Source organism: Anabrus simplex, chromosome 3 (genome assembly GCF_040414725.1).
Source record: "Anabrus simplex isolate iqAnaSimp1 chromosome 3, ASM4041472v1, whole genome shotgun sequence".
NCBI lineage: Eukaryota > Metazoa > Arthropoda > Insecta > Orthoptera > Tettigoniidae > Anabrus > Anabrus simplex.
Window position 1 is genome coordinate 40020950 of NC_090267.1, and position 19455 is coordinate 40040404.

At 40.1% G+C, this 19455-nt stretch overlaps 1 protein-coding gene across 1 annotated transcript in view; it reads right to left on the reverse strand.

Moving 5' to 3' along the window:
• Pi3K68D (phosphatidylinositol-4-phosphate 3-kinase catalytic subunit Pi3K68D) overlaps positions 1 to 19455 on the reverse strand; it is a 432551-nt gene that overhangs the window by 251150 nt on the left and 161946 nt on the right. Inside the window, exon 13 of the mRNA XM_067142437.2 lies at positions 14099 to 14214. Within this exon, the coding sequence (XP_066998538.2) occupies positions 14099 to 14214 (116 nt within the window). The remainder of the gene's footprint in view (positions 1 to 14098; positions 14215 to 19455) is intronic.

Consider the following 19455-nt stretch of genomic DNA (forward strand, 5'->3'; position numbering starts at 1 on the left):
GTGGATGAAAGTTAAGTGAAGTATTTACATCAATGGGTGGTGAAAAAGGTCCTTTTCTAGAAATGGATTCTTTAAGTTCACACAATTTCTTGTTTCAGAGACAATGTTGTTTGTAATTTCGTAGTTAGATGCTACTAAAAGGAAGTTCATGCTAATGGCAAAGATATTGGGCAGTGTCTAAATGTATTTCGTATAATCTGTTGTTTAGGAAGGATTTCTTTCTGTGTAGGAAATTAATTTCATCCCTAATACAAATTTTATCTGTCCTAAGTTGTGTTCCTTGCCTCTGATTAGTGTTTCTATGTTTCTTTTTGTTAAATCTGAGAAATACAGGTGTTAAATTGTTTCTTAACCATTCTTTAAGGAAATTTAGATATTTGACAATTTTAGCTACTGTTATGACTTGTAATGTATGGTTATGAAGTGTTTACATCAATTTAGTATAAATTTTAGTCTCAAACGAATTACTTTGGAGTGGAGAGTGCGTCAAAACTAAAAATGTAATTCACTCTGATCACCAAGCCATCGAAATCTTCCTGTCTATACCAAGGACATTTCGCTTCAAAGCGCAAAACAAAGTCATATTTGCATGGAAGAAAGCTGATTTTTCTTTAATGAGGGACCTTTTATCCCTGTGGCCCTGGGATATGATTAAAGAGTCTCACTCTGTGGATGAAGCTATGAGCACTTTTTATGACTTACTATATGCGGTCATAAAAGACAGCTACCATTTCGAAAGATTAACATAAGAAAATATCCTTCTTGGTATAACTCAGAATTAATCCAGAAACTGAAGGAAAAAGAAAGGGCGAGAAGGAAATACAAAAGATCAGGTCAAGAGTGCGATTATGTGCAGTTTTCCACATTACGAAGTGAATGTAAAAAAACTGCAGTGTGCTAAGTACAGGCACAACGTTAAGTCGGTAGAAGATGACGTCATCACACGCCCTAAGCGCTTTTGGAATTTCATTAATAATAAAAGAAAATCTTCCCGTCTGCCTCCCACTATGCCAACAAACGGAACTGAAATCCACGAAAAAGATAAAATTCTAAACACATTTGCGCAAACTTTCACAAAGTACCATTCTCCTTCCGAGCCCTGCAATGCAACTTTTTCTCCCCCATTTTCAATAGATCCTGTGTCTATTCAAACTTCTGTGGTAGAAGTGACACAGATCCTGTCATCGGTGGATTTCAACAAATCATGTGGGCCTGACGAGATACCTGGCATCGTCCTCTGTGAATGTGCTTCCCAACTGGCAATTCCACTATGTGAAATTATAAATAAATCATTTAAGTATGGGTGTTTTCCAGCTGAGTGGAAAAAGTGTTACGTAATCCCTATTTTTAAGAAAGGTGATAAGATGTTGTTCGATAATTATAGACCAGTAGTACTGCTCTCACTTTTATCGAAGGTGGTGGAGAAAGTCATATATAATCGCCTGTATGACTCTTTCAGTCAGTACATAGACCCATCACAGCATGGATTTGTTAAAGGCAGGTCAACTGTTACCAATCTGGCAGTTTATTTATCTTCAATTTCAGATATATTGGACAAAGGTAAACAGGTTGATGTGATATATACTGATTTCTTCAAAGCCTTCGACTCTTTACAACACGAAGCCTTGTTGAGAAAGTTGCCAGCGTATGGAGTGCCCGGGAGTATTTTCGAGTGGCTAAAGAGCTACTTGACAAAACGAATATGTTTTGTCAAGTCTGAGGGTTTGATCTCTAACCCCTATCAACCTTCATCTGGTGTCCCACAGGGATCACTGTTAGGGCCTCTTCTATTTGTTTTGTTTCTAAATGATATTAGTACAGTCGTTCAGAGCAGTGAATGTCTCTTGTACGCTGATGACTTGAAACTATACAAAGTCATAGAAGAAGACAGTGATGGTGATTGTCTACAAGATGATCTGAAGCAAATATGTGAGTGGTGTGATAAGTGGTCCCTTAAAGTGAATAAATTCAAGTGTGGTGTCATGTCATTTACTCGGAAATTAACAACTGTATTTTTCAGATATAAAGTCAGTGGAGAAAGTTGAAATCGTGTGGAGGAGTTTAATGATCTAGGTGTAATTCTTAGTACCAGGAATGGCTTATGCTTTGAGAAACACATCGATGGTATTATAAAGAAATCTTTCAGACTCCTGGGGTTTGTCAAAAGGAATTGTAAAGATTTCAGTAATATTGCATGTGTCAAAACACTGTTTTGTTCCCTGGTGAGACCCTGTCTCGAGTATGGGTGTGAGGTGTGGCTCCCATATCAGAAAGGCCACATACACCATCTCGAGAGAGTACAGATAAGGTTCATGAAGTGGATTAGTTTTGGATTCCTGGGCATGCCACTCTCTTCAAGCAGGTACAAAGAATTTGTAAACATTCTTGGAATGAATATGCTGGCAACGCGCCAAAAATGTGCGAACGCAATGTTAGTGATTAAATGCTTGAAGAGTAACGTTGACTGTCCGGCTATACTGAGGTTGATCCCACTTCATGTTCCAAGCAGACGAACAAGGCAGATATGCACATTCCACCTACCCAAATGTAGGACGGTTGCACATGGAAATCTTGGTTCATGCAAGCCCTTAGGACCATAAATCAGCTGGAAGGGTCACTTGACATTTTTTACCACCTTTACACTGCAATTCGGAAAGTTCTTCTCAAGGGTGGAACGTGATAATTTTGTCAATTATGTAAATAATCTGTAGAAAACATGTGAACATTTATATCTGCTTGTATATTTATGTACATTTGTATATATATTATTTCATTTTTAATTAAAATTATTATTAAATTTTCTATTACCTCATCTGTAATTGGGACATCCTGTAGGTGATAAATAAATTATATATTATTATTATTATTATTATTATTATTATTATTATTATTATTATTATTATTTACATTGTAAGTTCATGTATCGATACCACAAAATATAAATTTCATGTTTTCGTACTGACAGCTAAACTAATATTCTTTAAATCACTATAGCAATAATTTTTTGTTGAACAATATCCTCCTTATTCAATATCTTATGGTTAATGTGAGTAACTAAGTGAGAACTTAAGTAAAACTGAAATGTTGAAATATATCAACGGTCTACTTGCTGCGAAGTGAAGGGGATTTCCTACAATGTCGTTAGACACAATGGACCATATATTACTCGAAGGAGGTGAAAAAAATTCTATGCAATGTTGTAATGTCTGAAATCTGGAAGGAGGAGAAAAATATAAAAATACATACAGTAATATGCAGAAATGGTCAAACTGTCGCATGTGGTTGGTTCTTAAGTGTACTAACCCTCTGCTTCCTTCCCACAGCTGACTCACTTATATTTTATTTTTCAGAACATCATCTGCAAATATTAGAGTGTTAGGCTCTTGCAATGGTCTTTGATGGATTTTATGATCTGATCCATGACGATGATGAATAGTAGTGGTGACAGGACACTTCTCCGCTGGACTCGTCTTTTGGTTTTGACGCAAGTGTGATAAACGGATATAACTTGAAAACAATATGCTCTCACCCATGGGTAAACAATGCAAGTATCGAGCTTGAATTATTATTATTATTATTATTATTATTATTATTATTATTATTATTATTTACGTAGTCGAATGATTGTATTGTTGGTGAGGTTATGTCATGAAACATGTACTGTATATAGACATTTACATGAGTTCAGTTAATGTAAGAACCTTTATATAATTTATTATTAGGCCTACCTGTATATATGATGTGTAATCTATTACAGTATTGTGAAAAACACTAACATCCAGAATGGCACTAGGTAGATGAGAACTATGGAGAATATGCTGTACATTATATGTATGTATTAAGCACTCGAGAATTTATGAGAAGGTATTTTCTAACGTATCTTTCTAGAAGCCTGGCCAGGCACCTATATAAGGATGTGGTCTTGATGGTAGAGACGAGTTATTGCTTAGTTGGAGTTATGGTATAACAGGAATTATACTTGTGACCATGTGTTGTGTTTGTACTGTCATGCTATGGCAGTCAGCAGTCAACACTTTCAAGGTTGTAATCTCCATGGGTTCTGTGACAGGCAGTTGTTAAAATGGTGGTTTGTTGATGTTTTCGGAGTGAAGCGTTTTGTTTGCGACAGCAGTGATTAAGGTTGTGTGTATTTAATTTGTAAATAATTGTGAATAAATCCACGTATGCAAGTTGACAGCATTTTGTGTGCGTCATTGTGGATTCATCACTGGGGACCGTGGGACAGAATGTAAAAATTTATGAGTGAATACGAGTGTAGTGCAAAATAGATCAAAATGCAAGTGATACTAGAGAATATGTCAGCGAAACAACTCAAGGACGAACTCTCCAAGAGAAATCTCTTGACGAACGGGAAGAAGAAATCGCTGCAGACGCAGTTACGGGAAGGTCTTGTCGAAAAAGGAGAAGATCCCGAAAAGTTTTTCATCAATCTCGACAAAGAATTGGAGACAGAAGAAGAGGTAAACATAACCTAAATGTGTTCTAACCTAATGACCATAATGCAGGCACTAAATGACATAATTTCAGACGTCAATTCCGGCCTAACAGGACAGATTGCAGATCAAATTTCGAAAGTAAATGACAAAATTTCAGGACTTAATAATTCCGCCCTACCAGAACAGATTGAAGACCAAATTTCAAAAGTAAATAACGAAATTTCTAAAGCTAACCCAGTTTTAACCAGACAAATATCACAAGCGTACACACAGGTTTACAAAGTTGAACAGGGCCTAGAATCAAAATTTTCAACTGTAGATGGCAAAATTTCATCACAAATTAGCGAAGACACCAATCGATTAACACAGCAGGTATCAGACATCAGGTAAAAACTGGGACAGGTTGAACAAATCGATAGTAGAGTAAGCCAGCTGGAAGCGGACATCTCGAACCTCAAGGAGGAGGTGGAAATCAAGGTTTCCGGCATAAAGCAACAGGTGGAAAGCTGTATCTCTGCCATTGAGGGAAATTTTGGGAGCCGTATTTCTGCTGTTGAAAGAAGATTAGAAAACTCCTTTTCGACCATCAAGGGAGATGTGTAGAATATAAGGGAAAGCATCCTTCATGCAGTAGAAAATAGATTAACTCAAACAGGACATACCGCCACACCTCTAACGCCCTCAAACCTAATCGGCAATACAGGACAACTAGACCCGAAAGAGAATATAGAGAGCCTTCCGGAATTCTACGGGTGAATGGAAGAGAACCCGACTAGCTTCATCGAGGGATCAGTCAGTCTGTTAGGAAGGACTAATCTACCATAGGACTTCTTCGTGCAACTTATCACGCCGCGATTTAAGGGGCAAGCCACTACTTGGTGGTATAACTTAAGGGTTTAAATTTAAACTGGACAGACTTCAAGAGGAATTCCTCGCTAGGTTTAATTCTGACAGGGGGGAAGAGCTCTATGAAAAGGAAGCTAATGACTTGAGGCACAACCCACTGGGATAAAAGCTAGTGCATTCATCCTACAGAAGTACCAACTGTTCAAGCGTCTGCAACCAGAAGAAAGTGAAAACGAGATCTTACCAGACATCACAGAGCTACTCCACGATAAGATTCAACTCTAGTGAAAGTATCACAACCGAGATCCTTTGATGATCTACGCAGAATCATCGACGAGCTGGAGGAGGAACACAAGAGCAAAGGTACGGAAGAGACCAGTGCAGTTAGGAAGTGCTACCAGTGTGGAAGAACAGGATACCTGAAGAACAAGAGCCCAACCTTGACGTCGAAAACTTAGGTCCTGCCCAATCTGGATTGGGAACAGGAATGCGCCTCAAGACCTGACAGACGAGCAACCCCGGTCAAGTAGGAGGGGGATTGGTCAGATTGTGAGTAGAAGAGGCCAACCCCACCCAGCTATCATTTTAAGGATTGGCAACGAGAACTTTTCAGCCATACTTGACAGCCAAGCAAGTCATTCATTCGTCAATGGGACTGTTGCCAGATTACTACCGCCTATGAAGTCTCACCATCTCGGAAGAGTAGTGAGGGCAGCGGACAGGATAACCTATTCCATCCAAGGACAGATTAAACTAACCACTAAATCCATGAGCATGCCTATTGTAATTGATGTTGCAGTGATTCAGAACCTTATATCTGATATATTAAGTCATGACTTTCGGGTGGAATACAAGGTGATCCTAGACTATGCAGCTCATGAAGTTATTTTTTCCGAAAAAAACAGACATCTGAGGGTCGCCTAGCACGATGGAAATCTCCAAACTCGGAAGGATGCGGAAGTCAACTTAGAACTGGAAAATATCCAGTTAATGCATCTTCGACCAAGTGAAGAAGAGAAGCAGAGATGCGCCTTAAAGGACTTTCCAGAAGTCATCACCAATAAAATAGGAAGGACTACCACTGAAACGCAAACCACTGAATGCAGCACTTCCTCACCCATGAAGCAACGGCCATATCCAATCAACCCAGGTAAGCATAACTTCGTCATCCAGAAAATTCCAAGAGATGGAAGGGCAAGGTCTCATCGAACCCTCTGCATCCTCTTGGGCTTCACCTATCGTGCTACCGGAAAAGAAGAATGGGGAGTATCGACTGTGTGTGGACTTCCGCAAATTGAACGAGAAGACTGTTAGTACAACATTTATTATAATTTGGGTCCACCTTATCCAATACATAAAAATTGTTACTTAGATGTAATTTCAACATATATTTCAATCAGAACTAGTTTCGACGCCCTTCTGCGTCATCATCAGCTGATGTAAGTTTGTGGAAAAATTGACAATCATATAAGTTTAGTTACTTCAAATTGATCACAATTTAAATTAAACCGTTAGTGACGCCTACCCGATGCTTGACCTGAAAGGTTCGCTAAAACAAGTAAGAGGGTCTAGGATTTTCGGCACACTGGATGTCAACTCCGGATACTGGCAAGTGGACGTCGAGGAAAGTTCTAGATCACTGCCTGCCTTCCTGACACCGAGAGGATTGTACCAGTTTGCAGAAATGCCTTTTGGATTGAAGAATGACCCTGCCACCTTCATGCGACTGATGGATAAGGTATTATCAGGATATGTTGGAGATTTTTGCCAAGTGTATCTCGACGGCATTTTAATTCACAGCAAGAATTTTCAAGGATATCTTGTACATCTGAAGAAAGTGCTGGAACAACTGAAGATTCATGGACAGACTTACCAACTGGAGAAGTGCCATTTCGCCCAGTCATCATCATCATCATCATCATCATCATCATCCTAAACCATCTCCAGTTTCCCGGGTGTGGTATATGAGCGTCGTCCATCTCATCCTGTCCTTGTACCATTCCTCCTCCACCAACTTGTCCCAATCATGACCTCTCAGCCGTACATCGTTCTTAACTAAATCTATCCATTTCCTTCGTGCCCTTCCCACGGGTTGTCTTCCTTCTACATTTCTGTCAAATTCCTTCATTGCAGTCCTGTTAACTGGCATCCTTGTCATGTGACCAAACCACTTCAGTCTTGATATCTGAATCTTATTGTGGAGAGAATCATCTATCTATTCCTACTTCTTCTCTAATTTTCTCATTCCTAATCTTGTCTTTCCTGGTTTTTTGGATCATAGTGTGTAGGAATTTCATTTCAGCTGCCTGGAGTTTGGAGTCATCTCTACTGGTTAGTGTTGTGGTTTCGAGACTGTATGTAATAATTGGTGTATAATAGGACTTGTACAATGTCATTTTTGTTTTCATGGGTATTTGCTCATCCCACAGCAGGTGTCTTACCTGGTGGTAAAATTGTGTTGCCTTCCTGATTCGACTGTTCCCTCATGTTTTGCTAGGTTGTCATTTGATAGAACGCTACCCAATTATTTGAAAACTGGAACGCTGTTCAGTTGGGCTTCATTTAACATGACTATTGGTTCTGCTTCTTCCCCATACACTTTCATCACCACCGTCTTGGTCTTGCTGATGTTTAAACCATATTTCTTAAACTCCTCATTCCAGCTTTGCATTCTCTCTCCCAATTCCTCTTCTGAGTCACTCCAGATCGCATCATCATCTACAAATGTGAAGGCTTTGATATCTCCATGTTCTTTCCTTTTAATAGATTTCATTACTACATCCATCGTCCGACTCGTTGGCTGAATGGCCAGCGTACTGGCCTTCGGTTCAGAGGGTCCCGGGTTCGATTCCCGGCCGGGTCGGGGATTTTAACCTTAATTGGTTAATTCCAGTGGCCCGGGGGCTGGGCGTTTGTGCTGTCCCCAACATCCCTGCAACTCACACACCACACATAACACTATCCTCCACCACAATAACACGCAGTTACCTACATATGGCAGATGCCGCCCACCCTCATCGGAGGGTCTGCCTTACAAGGGCTGCACTCGGCTAGAAATAGCCACACAAAATTAATTAAACTACATCCATCACAATAATAAATAGAAGTGGTGACAATGAGCTGCCCCACTGCGCTCCTATCTTTGTTTCAACCCAGTCAGACAAACCACATCCTACTTGAATACAACTTCTATTCTCACTATACAACATTTTCACTTTGTCTATGAGGCTGTCTCGCACTTGAAGTTCTTTCATGCATTGCCAAATTCTTTCCCTTGGTACACTGTCGTATGCTTTCTCAATGTCCACAAATATTAGAAATAAAGGCTTGTTTTAATCACAGTATTTTTCCATTAGTATCCTAATTGCAAATATAAGGTCTGTAGTTGACCTTCCTGGTCTGAAACCATACTGCTCTTCTACCAAAATTGGTTCAACAATATCTCTGATTCTGGTCACTATTATTTTTTCCAATATTTTCAGGACATGAGACAGTTGTGTGATACCACGATAATTAGTACATTTGTGTCAGTTTCCTCTCTTGAACAGAGGTAAAATGATGCCCATCTTCCAGTCCTCGGGAATATCTTGTTAAGCAGTCTGTAGATTCATCGGATTCCTGGAATTCCCGTTGCTTTCAGCATATCTGCACTTAGTTCATCTACGCCCACTGCCTTTCCTTTCTTCATGCTCGAGTGCATTTTCAACCTCAAGCCATGTAATTGGTGGTTCAGTTGTGGTTCCTCGACTTGGCTCTCCTGTATCTGTTATGTTTTCTGTATCTCCATTCAGTAGCTTTTCGAAATAGATCTTGAGTTTGTGTTTAATTTCTCCCTCCCTCTTCTTGTGCCAGAGTTCCATCATCACGTTCTATTGCTTTTATTGTCTCTTGATCCCTTTGCTTGTTTTTCACTACTCTGTATAGCAATTTCATATTTCCTCTACTGTCCTTGTCTGCAAACTCATTCCATTTCTTCTCTTTTTCTTTCCTTACAATGTTCTTTACAGCAAGTTTCTTGTTCCTGTATACTCCTTGAAGTCTTTGTATTTCTTGTTCATTTTGTTCTTGTCCCTGTTTTTGTTTTTCCTTGTCCAGCGCCTTCTTTATTTGGTTTCTTTCTTTCACCACTGTTTTCACTCTATCATTCCGCCATGGTATCTCGTTTTTTCTTTTGATAGAACTTGTAACTCCACGTAGGTTTTTGGCGTCTCCCACAAAGGTGTCTTTGAAGGCCTTCCACTCTTCATTAATGTTGGTTACTTCACCCTTCGGCAAACTCTGTTGAATCCTGAGTTTGTATTCTTCCTTTATTTGGACTTCTTGCAACTTCCAAGTTTTAAGCCTTGGTTTTTTCATAATAATTTTCTGCGTTTCATTAGTCTTATGTTTGAAGTCTACCACAAACAATCTGTGGTCACTGTCCATGCTTTCACTAGGGATGACCTTTATATCTGTGATGTATCTGCCACCATCTTTATTCGTGATTACATAGTCAATCAATGTTCTATACTGGCCATCCCAACTGTACCTTGTTACTCTGTGACTGTGTCTTTTTTGAAGAATGCATTTTTTATTATAAGATCATTTCTTCTGCACAGATCTAATAGTTGTTCTCCTTCAGGGTTCCTTTATCCAAATCTATGTGGACCAATGATGTTCTCGTACCCAAGTCTGTCTACCCCAACTTGCGCATTTAGATATCCAATAATAATAATATTTTTCTCATTAACTGTATCTTCCAGGTCTTGCCGAAATCTCTCTTTGTCTTCCTCACTGCAGCCTGTCTGAGCAGCATACACTTGTATGACGGTGTACTTAGTGTTCTCCAGTTTCATGAACATTTTAATGATTCTATCACTTTTGCAGATAACTTCAGCTGTAGCATCCGTCCCTTCGTTAATTAAGAATCCAACACCATTTTTCGTTACCTTCTCCTGTCCACTCCAGTATAATTTATATCCTCCATGAAGTGTCTTACTTTCAATCCCTTTCCATTTGGTCTCACTTAATCCTAATATTGATATTTTTCTTCTATCCATCATGTTTAAGAGTTCTTCTACCTTTCCAGTTAATGATAGAATGTTCATAGTTCCAATTCGGTATTTGGGTCTCTTTTTTATTTGGGGTTTCCTTTCAGAACATTGTATATCATCAGGCTTACGGTCATCATACTTAATTGTCTCAGATGACGTGTCAGTCCGGTCTATAATCTTCTTTCCGAGGCTCTTTTTCTTATTGAAAGTGACTGTACGCAATACTATCCTGCTGACTTGCTAGGCCTAACGCATAAGAGGATTTCCTTTCAGGGTTTACTCCCTTAGCCTTTGAGGATGCCTTCCTCGTCCTACAAGGTATTAGGTTACATCTGTACACCCCAGAAGGAAGTCCATCTTCTCCGCCGTAGATGTCGTTGAGGTCTTCATCCTTAACCCAGGGCAAGGACTCTCCATATTTATGACCCCTGGAGAGAGGGTGTTCCAGTATTTTAAAACCCCCAGGAATTGGGCTATCTGTTGATCCACGGGTTGTATTGATTATTTCAACCAGCCCTACATACTGTAGGGGCCCCCTATCCGCCATTTGGGGACGCGCTTTGTAGGGGTCAGGTTCCCCTGGTTAATTATTGGAAGTTAACCCCACCCACAAGGAGTGAGGTTATTTGCAGTCCTGTGTAGAATATCTTGCCCATGTCCTAACAACTGAAGGCTTAGAAAGGCAACCAGAGAAGAATCGAGCTATCGAAGAAGCTGAACGCCCACGGACCAAGCGACCAAGTAAGTCGGTTCCTTGGCTTGTGTGGATGGTATAGCAGCTTCGTGCCACATTTTGAAGAGAAGGCAATACCACTCACCAATCTACTCCGTAACAACTGCCCGTTCCAATGGACCAGCAAGGAAGGGGCAGCATTCCATATGCAACGCTCCCGGTCTAGCCCATCCAGACCCTCAATGGAAGATGTGCATGTAGACGGATCCCAGCAACTCTGGTTTAGGAGCAGTGTTATTCCAGGAGAGGAGCGACGGTGGAAGGGAGATCGAGTATGTCAGCAGAAAGCTATCTCTCACTAAACAACACTACTGCACAGCCGAAAAGGAAGCCTTAGGCGTGGTGTGGGCCATTGGCAAATTCAGAGGCTACTTGCAAGGAAGTTCCAGCTCTACACCAATAACGCCACTCTCCAATGGTTGAACTCTGTCTCTGGCTCAAAATCTAAATTGATGTGATGGGCTTTGTTAATTGCAGAATTAGATTTCGATGTGTGCCACGTCCCAGGACCGACGAACATAGGAGCAGACAGCTTATCTAGGCACCCGGCGATGGAACCTGAAGCTAGGAGCACCACTGTCGAGAGGGAGTTACCACAAAAACACCAGAGTGAGCTTAAGGAACCTGTTCTTATGATCATTACGAAAGAACTTGATCTGGGAGTAATCAAACAGTGGCAGCAAGAACAGATAAGCCCTGTAGGAAAATAACGCAGTGGATTAGGAGACTTGTCCTGAGGAAATTTAAGATATGCTACAAGAACTTCCGGGTTGATGGAGGACTCTTAATGTATAGGTTGCACCTCTTCGATACGCCTGCAGTAGTGGTGATCCTCACACGACGGATATCCTCAAGAAGTTCCACAACAGCACTGAAGCCAGACGTCGAGGAGGCGAAGAGATGTATCAGTTTATTCGACGAAGATTCTTCTGGCTCAACATGTGGGAAGACATCCTGGACTACGTGAAGGGGTGCTACATCTGTGCCTGCACCAAGGCAAGCAACAAGGAGGCAGATTCCAGTCAGCGAGGAAGACGGCCGCTACGCCCTTGGGAGGTCATAGCACTAGACTTGATAGGTCTTTACCCTAGAACACCACGGGGTAAAACAGGACTCCTAGTAATCACCGACCTCTTCACAAGATGGATTGAGGCCTTTCCGATATCAGAATCCACGACGGGACGCATCACCAGCCTTCTACAAGATGAGGTATTCAGCCGCTACGATTATGCACGATGTATTCTGTCAGACAACGGGAGTCAGTTCACGTTAAGGAAGTGGCAGCAAATGATGAAAGAATGGGGTGTGGAGCACTGGACTACAACCCAAGGGCCAATCCAAAGGAACGACGGAACCAGGAGCTGAAAACGATGCTACGGGTCCACCTGATAGACAAAGAACATCGACTGTGGGACCGTCAGGTACCGCAGTCACTCTTTGCCCTGCGACGAAGCATCAACCGTGTCACCGGCTATTCCCCAGTGGAGGTGTTCCTTGGTTGACAGCTTTATGGCACCGGGGATTAGGAGATCATCCACCACCCACATCTGGTCAAGATGATGCAGCTGTTTCCCTCGCAGAGTGGCAGCAGCAGGACATCAAGGAGATGCAAGCTTTGGCTGACAAGAGATCCCTTACCCAGGCCAAGGCTCAAGATGTCCCAGATCTTCCTACCAGGCCAAGAAGTACTGCGATGTAACCACCCAGTCAGTAATAAGATTGGAGGGTTTCATGCAAGTCTTGCACCTAAGTGGGTTGGTCCTATCGAAGTGGGTAAGCAGCTGGGCCATGGGATCTACTTAACACGGCACGATCCGGTCAAGATGAGGAAAGCACATCCAGCGATGTCAAGGAAGAAAGAAGATACAATCTGCGACCAAGGCAAAGTCGACGAGTGTGAGACTGTAGAAATTGTTTCAAGTTATAGGGGGGATATTGATGTAAGTGTGACAAAGGGATATAACTTGAAAACAATATTCTCTCACCCGTGGGTAAATAATGCAAGTATCAAGTTCGAATTATTATTATTATTATTATTATTATTATTATTATTATTATTAGTATTATTATTATTATTATTATTTATGTACTGTAGTCATATGATCACATTGTTTGTGAGGTTATGTCATGAAAAAAATGTACTGTATATAGACATTTATAAGTTCAGTTAATGTAAGAAGCTGTATATAGACATTTATATGAGTTAAGTTAATGTAAGAACCTGTATATAATTTATTATTAGGCCTACCTGTATATATGATGTGTAATCCACTACAGTATTGTGAAATACACTGTAACATCCAGAATGACACTAGGTAGACGAGAACTAGGCAAAATATTCTGTACACTATATCTATGTATTAAGCACTCTAGAATTTACGAGAAGGTATTTTGTAACATATCTTTCTAGAAGATTGACCAGGCACCTATATAAGGAAGTGGTCGTGATGGTAGAGACGAGTTATTGCTTAGTTGGAGTTATGGTTTAACAGGAGTTGTAACTGCGACCACATGTTGTGTTTGTACTGACATGCTTTGGCAGTCAGCAGTCAACTGTTTCAAGGTTGTAATCTCCACGGCTCCATGATAGGCAGTTGTTAAAATGGTGGTTTGTTGATGTTTTCGGAGTGAAGCATTTTGTTTGCGATGCAGTGATTAAGGTTATGTGTACTTAATTTGTAAATAATTGTGAATAAATCTGTGTATGCAAGTTGAGAGCATTTTGTATGTGTCTTTGTGGATTCGTCAGTTTCAAATCCCCCTACTTGGACACAGCTAAAGCATTTTTGATAGAGGATCTTTACTTTATCAAGTATTGTTTTTATTTAATGTTTTATTTTTATAATACTTGAATTTATCTGGAAATACTATATTACACTCTGATCAACCAATAATCCCAACTTATTAAATTAACTCTAAATGAGCAATATGGAACATTATGTCTTCTACACAAAATTGTTTTATTGTATAAGTTTCAAATTAGAGAGAACTTTTTCAGCAGTATTACTGTGACTGTCAGGATCACTTACAGAGTACAGGATCTGTATCTCCAAATGGTCGGGTGCCAGGAGCAGGAGCAGGACCCAATCTTTTATCTGCCACAGCTGGCCACAGTGACAGTAGACAGCTACCCTGTGTCATCACTCTGAAACAAACAACAAATTACACTATATTATAGTGTCAAAGGTATATCATGTCATACTGGAACATTGTAGGTAGAGGAGTACTTCTTCCTTCTCTGCCTCATATTATTTCAAAAACATACCCAAAACCCAGAATATCCATTGAAGACTTTGATTTTCAAACAAATGCGGCTATTAGCAACACACACATTTGAAAATGAATACTATTTGTGTAGTGAAGGAATAATTCTCATGTAACTGCCACTGCTGCACTGGCAGACACATTCAAATAGGAAGGTGCAGTCTGAAATACCTTGTTTCTGACTGGTTAATTCTTAATTATAGAGCTCATTTATTTGGGCAGCAAAATTATAGCAAAATAAAAACACAAACACATAATCCTCTCCTGTTTTAGTTTAAATTTGTAATGTACATTTCTTATATATAAACTCCGCCGTTGTCCGGTCCCAAGTCCGGAATGAGAAAGGAGGAGGGTTTGCTGGTCTGGCACCCAGCTGTAAAATTGCCAACGCCGAGTGTTGGGCGGCGGGAAATAACCTGACTCCCTAAGGGGGCCAACGGCTTCGGGCGAATGAGCCCCTTTAAGTAGGGCGATGGTCTCCACAGTGGAGGAAATGCCACTGGAATCCGTCGTGCAGCATCTGTTCTCCAGAGGAGCGGCCTCATTATCACCTCACTGGATCACATCCAGAGTTGTAATTTGGGACCTAGTCCCACACAGGTGACACCTTGACAGTCAACCATGGAAGGTCTTTTAAGGAATACTCCACCGACTGAACCAAGAGTTCAGAGAAGGCAGCATTCGGATACGGTGGGCTGCCACCTAAAAGATACCGTGAAGTTGGAGGCACGGAAATACCCCAGTACTTCGTACACGAACGAGACAAAATCAAGAATCAAACCAAAGCAGATAACATATTTCTCTACACACAATATAAACTCACTCAGGCAAACCGGTAAACTAAAAGTGATCACCGAAATAATGGACCAACACAAAATTCTTATCATGGGATTTCAGGAAATCAGAAACACAGACCAGGATTCCTTGGAATCTCAAGGGTACAGACTTTATAAAGGTATACCTGGGAAGAGAGTGATGAAGAATGTCCCACAATTTGGAACAGGATTTTTGGTCAGCCTTAAAATAATAAACTCAGTTCAAGAATTCAAATCACAGTCTCCACGACTCTCAATGCTCACCTTAAAGGCATCTAATAAAATATATACTATAATAAATGCCCATGCTCCCACTAATGATAAAAACAATTCCACAAAAGACCATGAGGAAACAGAAGAATTTTGGGATCTATTGGACCAGACCATAGATAACATCCCCAAACACCATGTAAAATTATTAATAGGCAACTTCAACGCCCAACTAGGCAGAGAAAGAAAATACCGTGACATCATCGGAAAATGGCCAGCACACAAGAAAACAAATAAAAATGGAGAGGGACTAGTTGACCTGTGTAGAAACCATAACAATCTCAAAATCTACATGTTTTGAGAGGAAGTCTCAAAAACTCAAAACATGGAAACACCCTGACTACACTAAAGGAGAATGGCAACTGGATCACATCTGCATGGACAAATACCACCACAAAGAGATCTATAACGTCAAAGGCCTCAGATGAATAGAAACAGGTTCAGATCATTACGTAGTTAAAATTAAAATTAAACTCGCTCCCCAGAGGAGACAGCAAAAGCAAGCCCTTAAAACTAAAAGAAAAATAGATCCTACCCAGCTAATCAACAACAAAAATTACCAGAAAGCAACTGAAAAAATAAAAATCACAGATAAACTTGAAGACTTAGTACACAACCTTAAACAAATTGCAGAAGACCTGGCTCCAATTAAACCACGTAAAAAACAACAATGGTGGAACAGTGAATGTGATGAAACAGTGAAGAAAATACATCAGGCATGGCTATTGCATCAGTCCCAAAAAACAGAAATATCCTATCAAAATCTAGTAAAACAGAGAAAAGAACCTACCCAAGTCTTAAGAAGAATAAAAAGACAACATCATAAGGACACCCTGCAGTCAATTGAAGAACAATTCAATAAAACTCAATCAAGGGACTACTACGAAACCTTCAGAAAGCAGGTCCAAAAATATGAACCCCCGACCCTATTGGTGAAGGATGAATATGGTAAGCTGGCTCATAAAAATAAAGACAATGCAGAAATTCTGGCTAAATATTTCAACAAAATTTTAAATTGTGAGGAACCTACAGAACTCCTTCATTTGGACACCAACACCCCGATAAAAACACCACCAGAGAACATCAATCCCCCCCACAATAAAGGAAGTCTACCAAGCCCTGAATAAATTTAAAAACGACAAAGCGCCAGGAGAAGATCAGACCTTTGCGGAAATCTGGAAATATGCAGGAACATCAGCAAAAGTTGCCCTACATCAACAACTTGTCTATCTGGATTAAAGAAGAACTACCAGAACACCAGACAACAGCCCTCATTCACCCACTGCACAAAAAAGGAGACAAAACCGACCCTAATAACTACAGGGGAATCTTGCTGCTAGACATAACATACAAAATATTTTCAATAATCATCCTTAATAGGATAAGTTTACAACTTGAGAAAGAACTAGGAGAATATCAAGGAGGTTTCAGACCCTGGAGGAGCTCTCCTGATCAGAGCACGAGTCTTAGGTTGATAATGGACTATAACAGGAGAAGAAATAGAGATATGCTGATAACATTTGTAGATTTCAAGAAAGCTTATGATTGCATCCATAGAGAATCTCTGTTTAAAATTTTAAGACACCTTGGACTACATCCCAAATTAATAAACATGATAAAATTGACTCTCACTAACACCAAATCAAAAGTGCAGTTTAGGGGTGAAACATCAGAGACATTTGAAATTAAAACTGGGCTACGGCAGGGAGATGGGCTCTCACCACTATTTTTTAATTGTGCTCTAGAAATGGTAATGAGGGAATGGTTTAGGAAATGTCCCCCCAAAATAAAGATTGGCCGAAAAATCGAAACAAATTGCTCGGGTTTTGCCGACGATTTAGCATTACAAGCAGTGGACATAAAAGAAGCAAAAACCCAGATATCAGGACTTCAAAACAATGCAAGTAAAATTGGCCTCAAAATATCATTTGAAAAAACAGAAATTATGCCCCAGAAACCAACACAACTAAAAGAAGTTACCATAAATGGTAATAAAATAAAAATTGTAACAATTTAAATATCTTGGAGAAATAATAACACATAACCTAAATGAAAAAATCTCAATCCAAACAAGAACAAATAGATTAGCTAAAGCACAAAAATTAACATGGGATATCTACAAAAAGAAATGTCTATCAATAAATGCAAAAATAAAACACTACAACACAGTTATAAAACCAGAAGCTACATATGCAGCAGAAACACTTTTTCACCTGAATAAACAATCGAACTGACAGACTTCAGAAAATTGAAAGGAGGATTGGAAGAACCTGCATCAACAAAAAATACCAGAAAGATGGACAGTGGTGGTTAATATCTAACATAGTCGTGTACAATGAATTAGAACCCATTACAGATACTATGCGAAAGAGGAGACTGGGATTCTTTGGACATGTCATGAGGATGCAGGATTCGAGGCTTCTGAAACAACTAGTACAACACAATCTCGTCTCAAAAAATACCACAACAGGATGTAAATGGATCAGAGAAGTAAGAGAGGATCTGAAGGAAATAGGCCTTACAACAGAAGACACCACAAATATGATAAAATTGAATACAATATTCAAGAATACAAACCTCCGCTTTACCCTTACACAAAACAAACCGACAACACGCAACTGAGGAAAGGGCATGAAGATCGGAGAATCTAAAGAAGTACTGGGAACACCGCAAAGCCTGAACAATCCCTTCAAAGAGAACTGAATGACGGACTGACAAACGTGATCCTATGTGGTCATAAAAGAAGAAGAAACTCTGATTCTCTTAAAAAATTGTTATTTATTTAATGAATGGCTTTGAGTGCCAGGAGTGTCCGAGGACATGTTCAGCTCACCTGGTGCAGGTCTTTCTGTTTCATACCCAGGGGCGAACTGCATGTCTGAATGTGACGAGATTATTATGAAAATGAAACAGGGAGAAAGTGAAACCCAGTATCAGCATATAGCCTATTCCAGTCAAACAACACCAAGTGCTGTGCTCAAAATTTAACGTCCCCATCCAGTGGACGAATCGCCACTAACACAGTCATATGCCCTCACTCAGAGGGTTTTGAAATTGAATCAAGACATTTTATTTTTAGAATTTGTTTTACGTCGCACCGACACAGATAGGTTTTATGGCGGCGATTGGATAGGAAAGGTCTAGGAGTAGGAAGGAAGCAGCCATGGCCTTAATTAAGGTACAGCCCCAGCATTTGCCTGGTGGAAAAATGGGAAAACACGGAAAACCATCTTCAGGGCTGCCGACAGTGGGGTTCGAACCCACTATCTCCTGGATGCAAGCTCACAGCTGCGCTCCCCTAACCGCACGGCCAACTCACCTGGTAATCTAGGCTTTTCGCATGCAATCTAGTAATTATGAATTGTATACCACCACCTATTCTACCCTGCTGCTTAACATTCTTATTGTGATTTGCCCCCAGTCAACGAATCTCTAACAGGCTACCCACAGTGTCAGCCATATAGACTTGATCAATCAATCACTACTGATCTGCATTTAGGGCAGTCGCCCAGGTGGCAGATTCCCTATCTGTTGTTTTCCTAGCCTTTTCTTAAATGATCGCAAAGAAATTGGAAAATTATTGAACATTTCCCTTGGTTATCCCAATCCCTAACTCCCCTTCCTATAAATGAATATTTGCCCCAATTTGTCCTCTTGTATTCCAACTTTATCTTCACATTGTGATCTTTCCTACTTTTAAAGGCGCCACTCAAACTTATTCGTAAAAAGAGTCGATAAACGTAAACTTATGACTGAGTATGAAAATTTATTCATTTTCCTCAACCAGCATTTTAACAAAGATAAGAACTTAAATGACATTATTGATAAAAAAAGCCCCTTCTACGAACAGATTTTATGTCTATTACAAGAATCAATTCCCCTCACCAATATATTCTTAAAAGTTTTCAACCTCAAACTAATAAGCCCTCCTACCTCCTCTACAACTAATACACTCCCCTCCCTTCCCCTCACCGCCAGTACCTCTAATTCAAATGCAACCAATAGACCCATAGCCACACCCACTGTAATATCGCTCC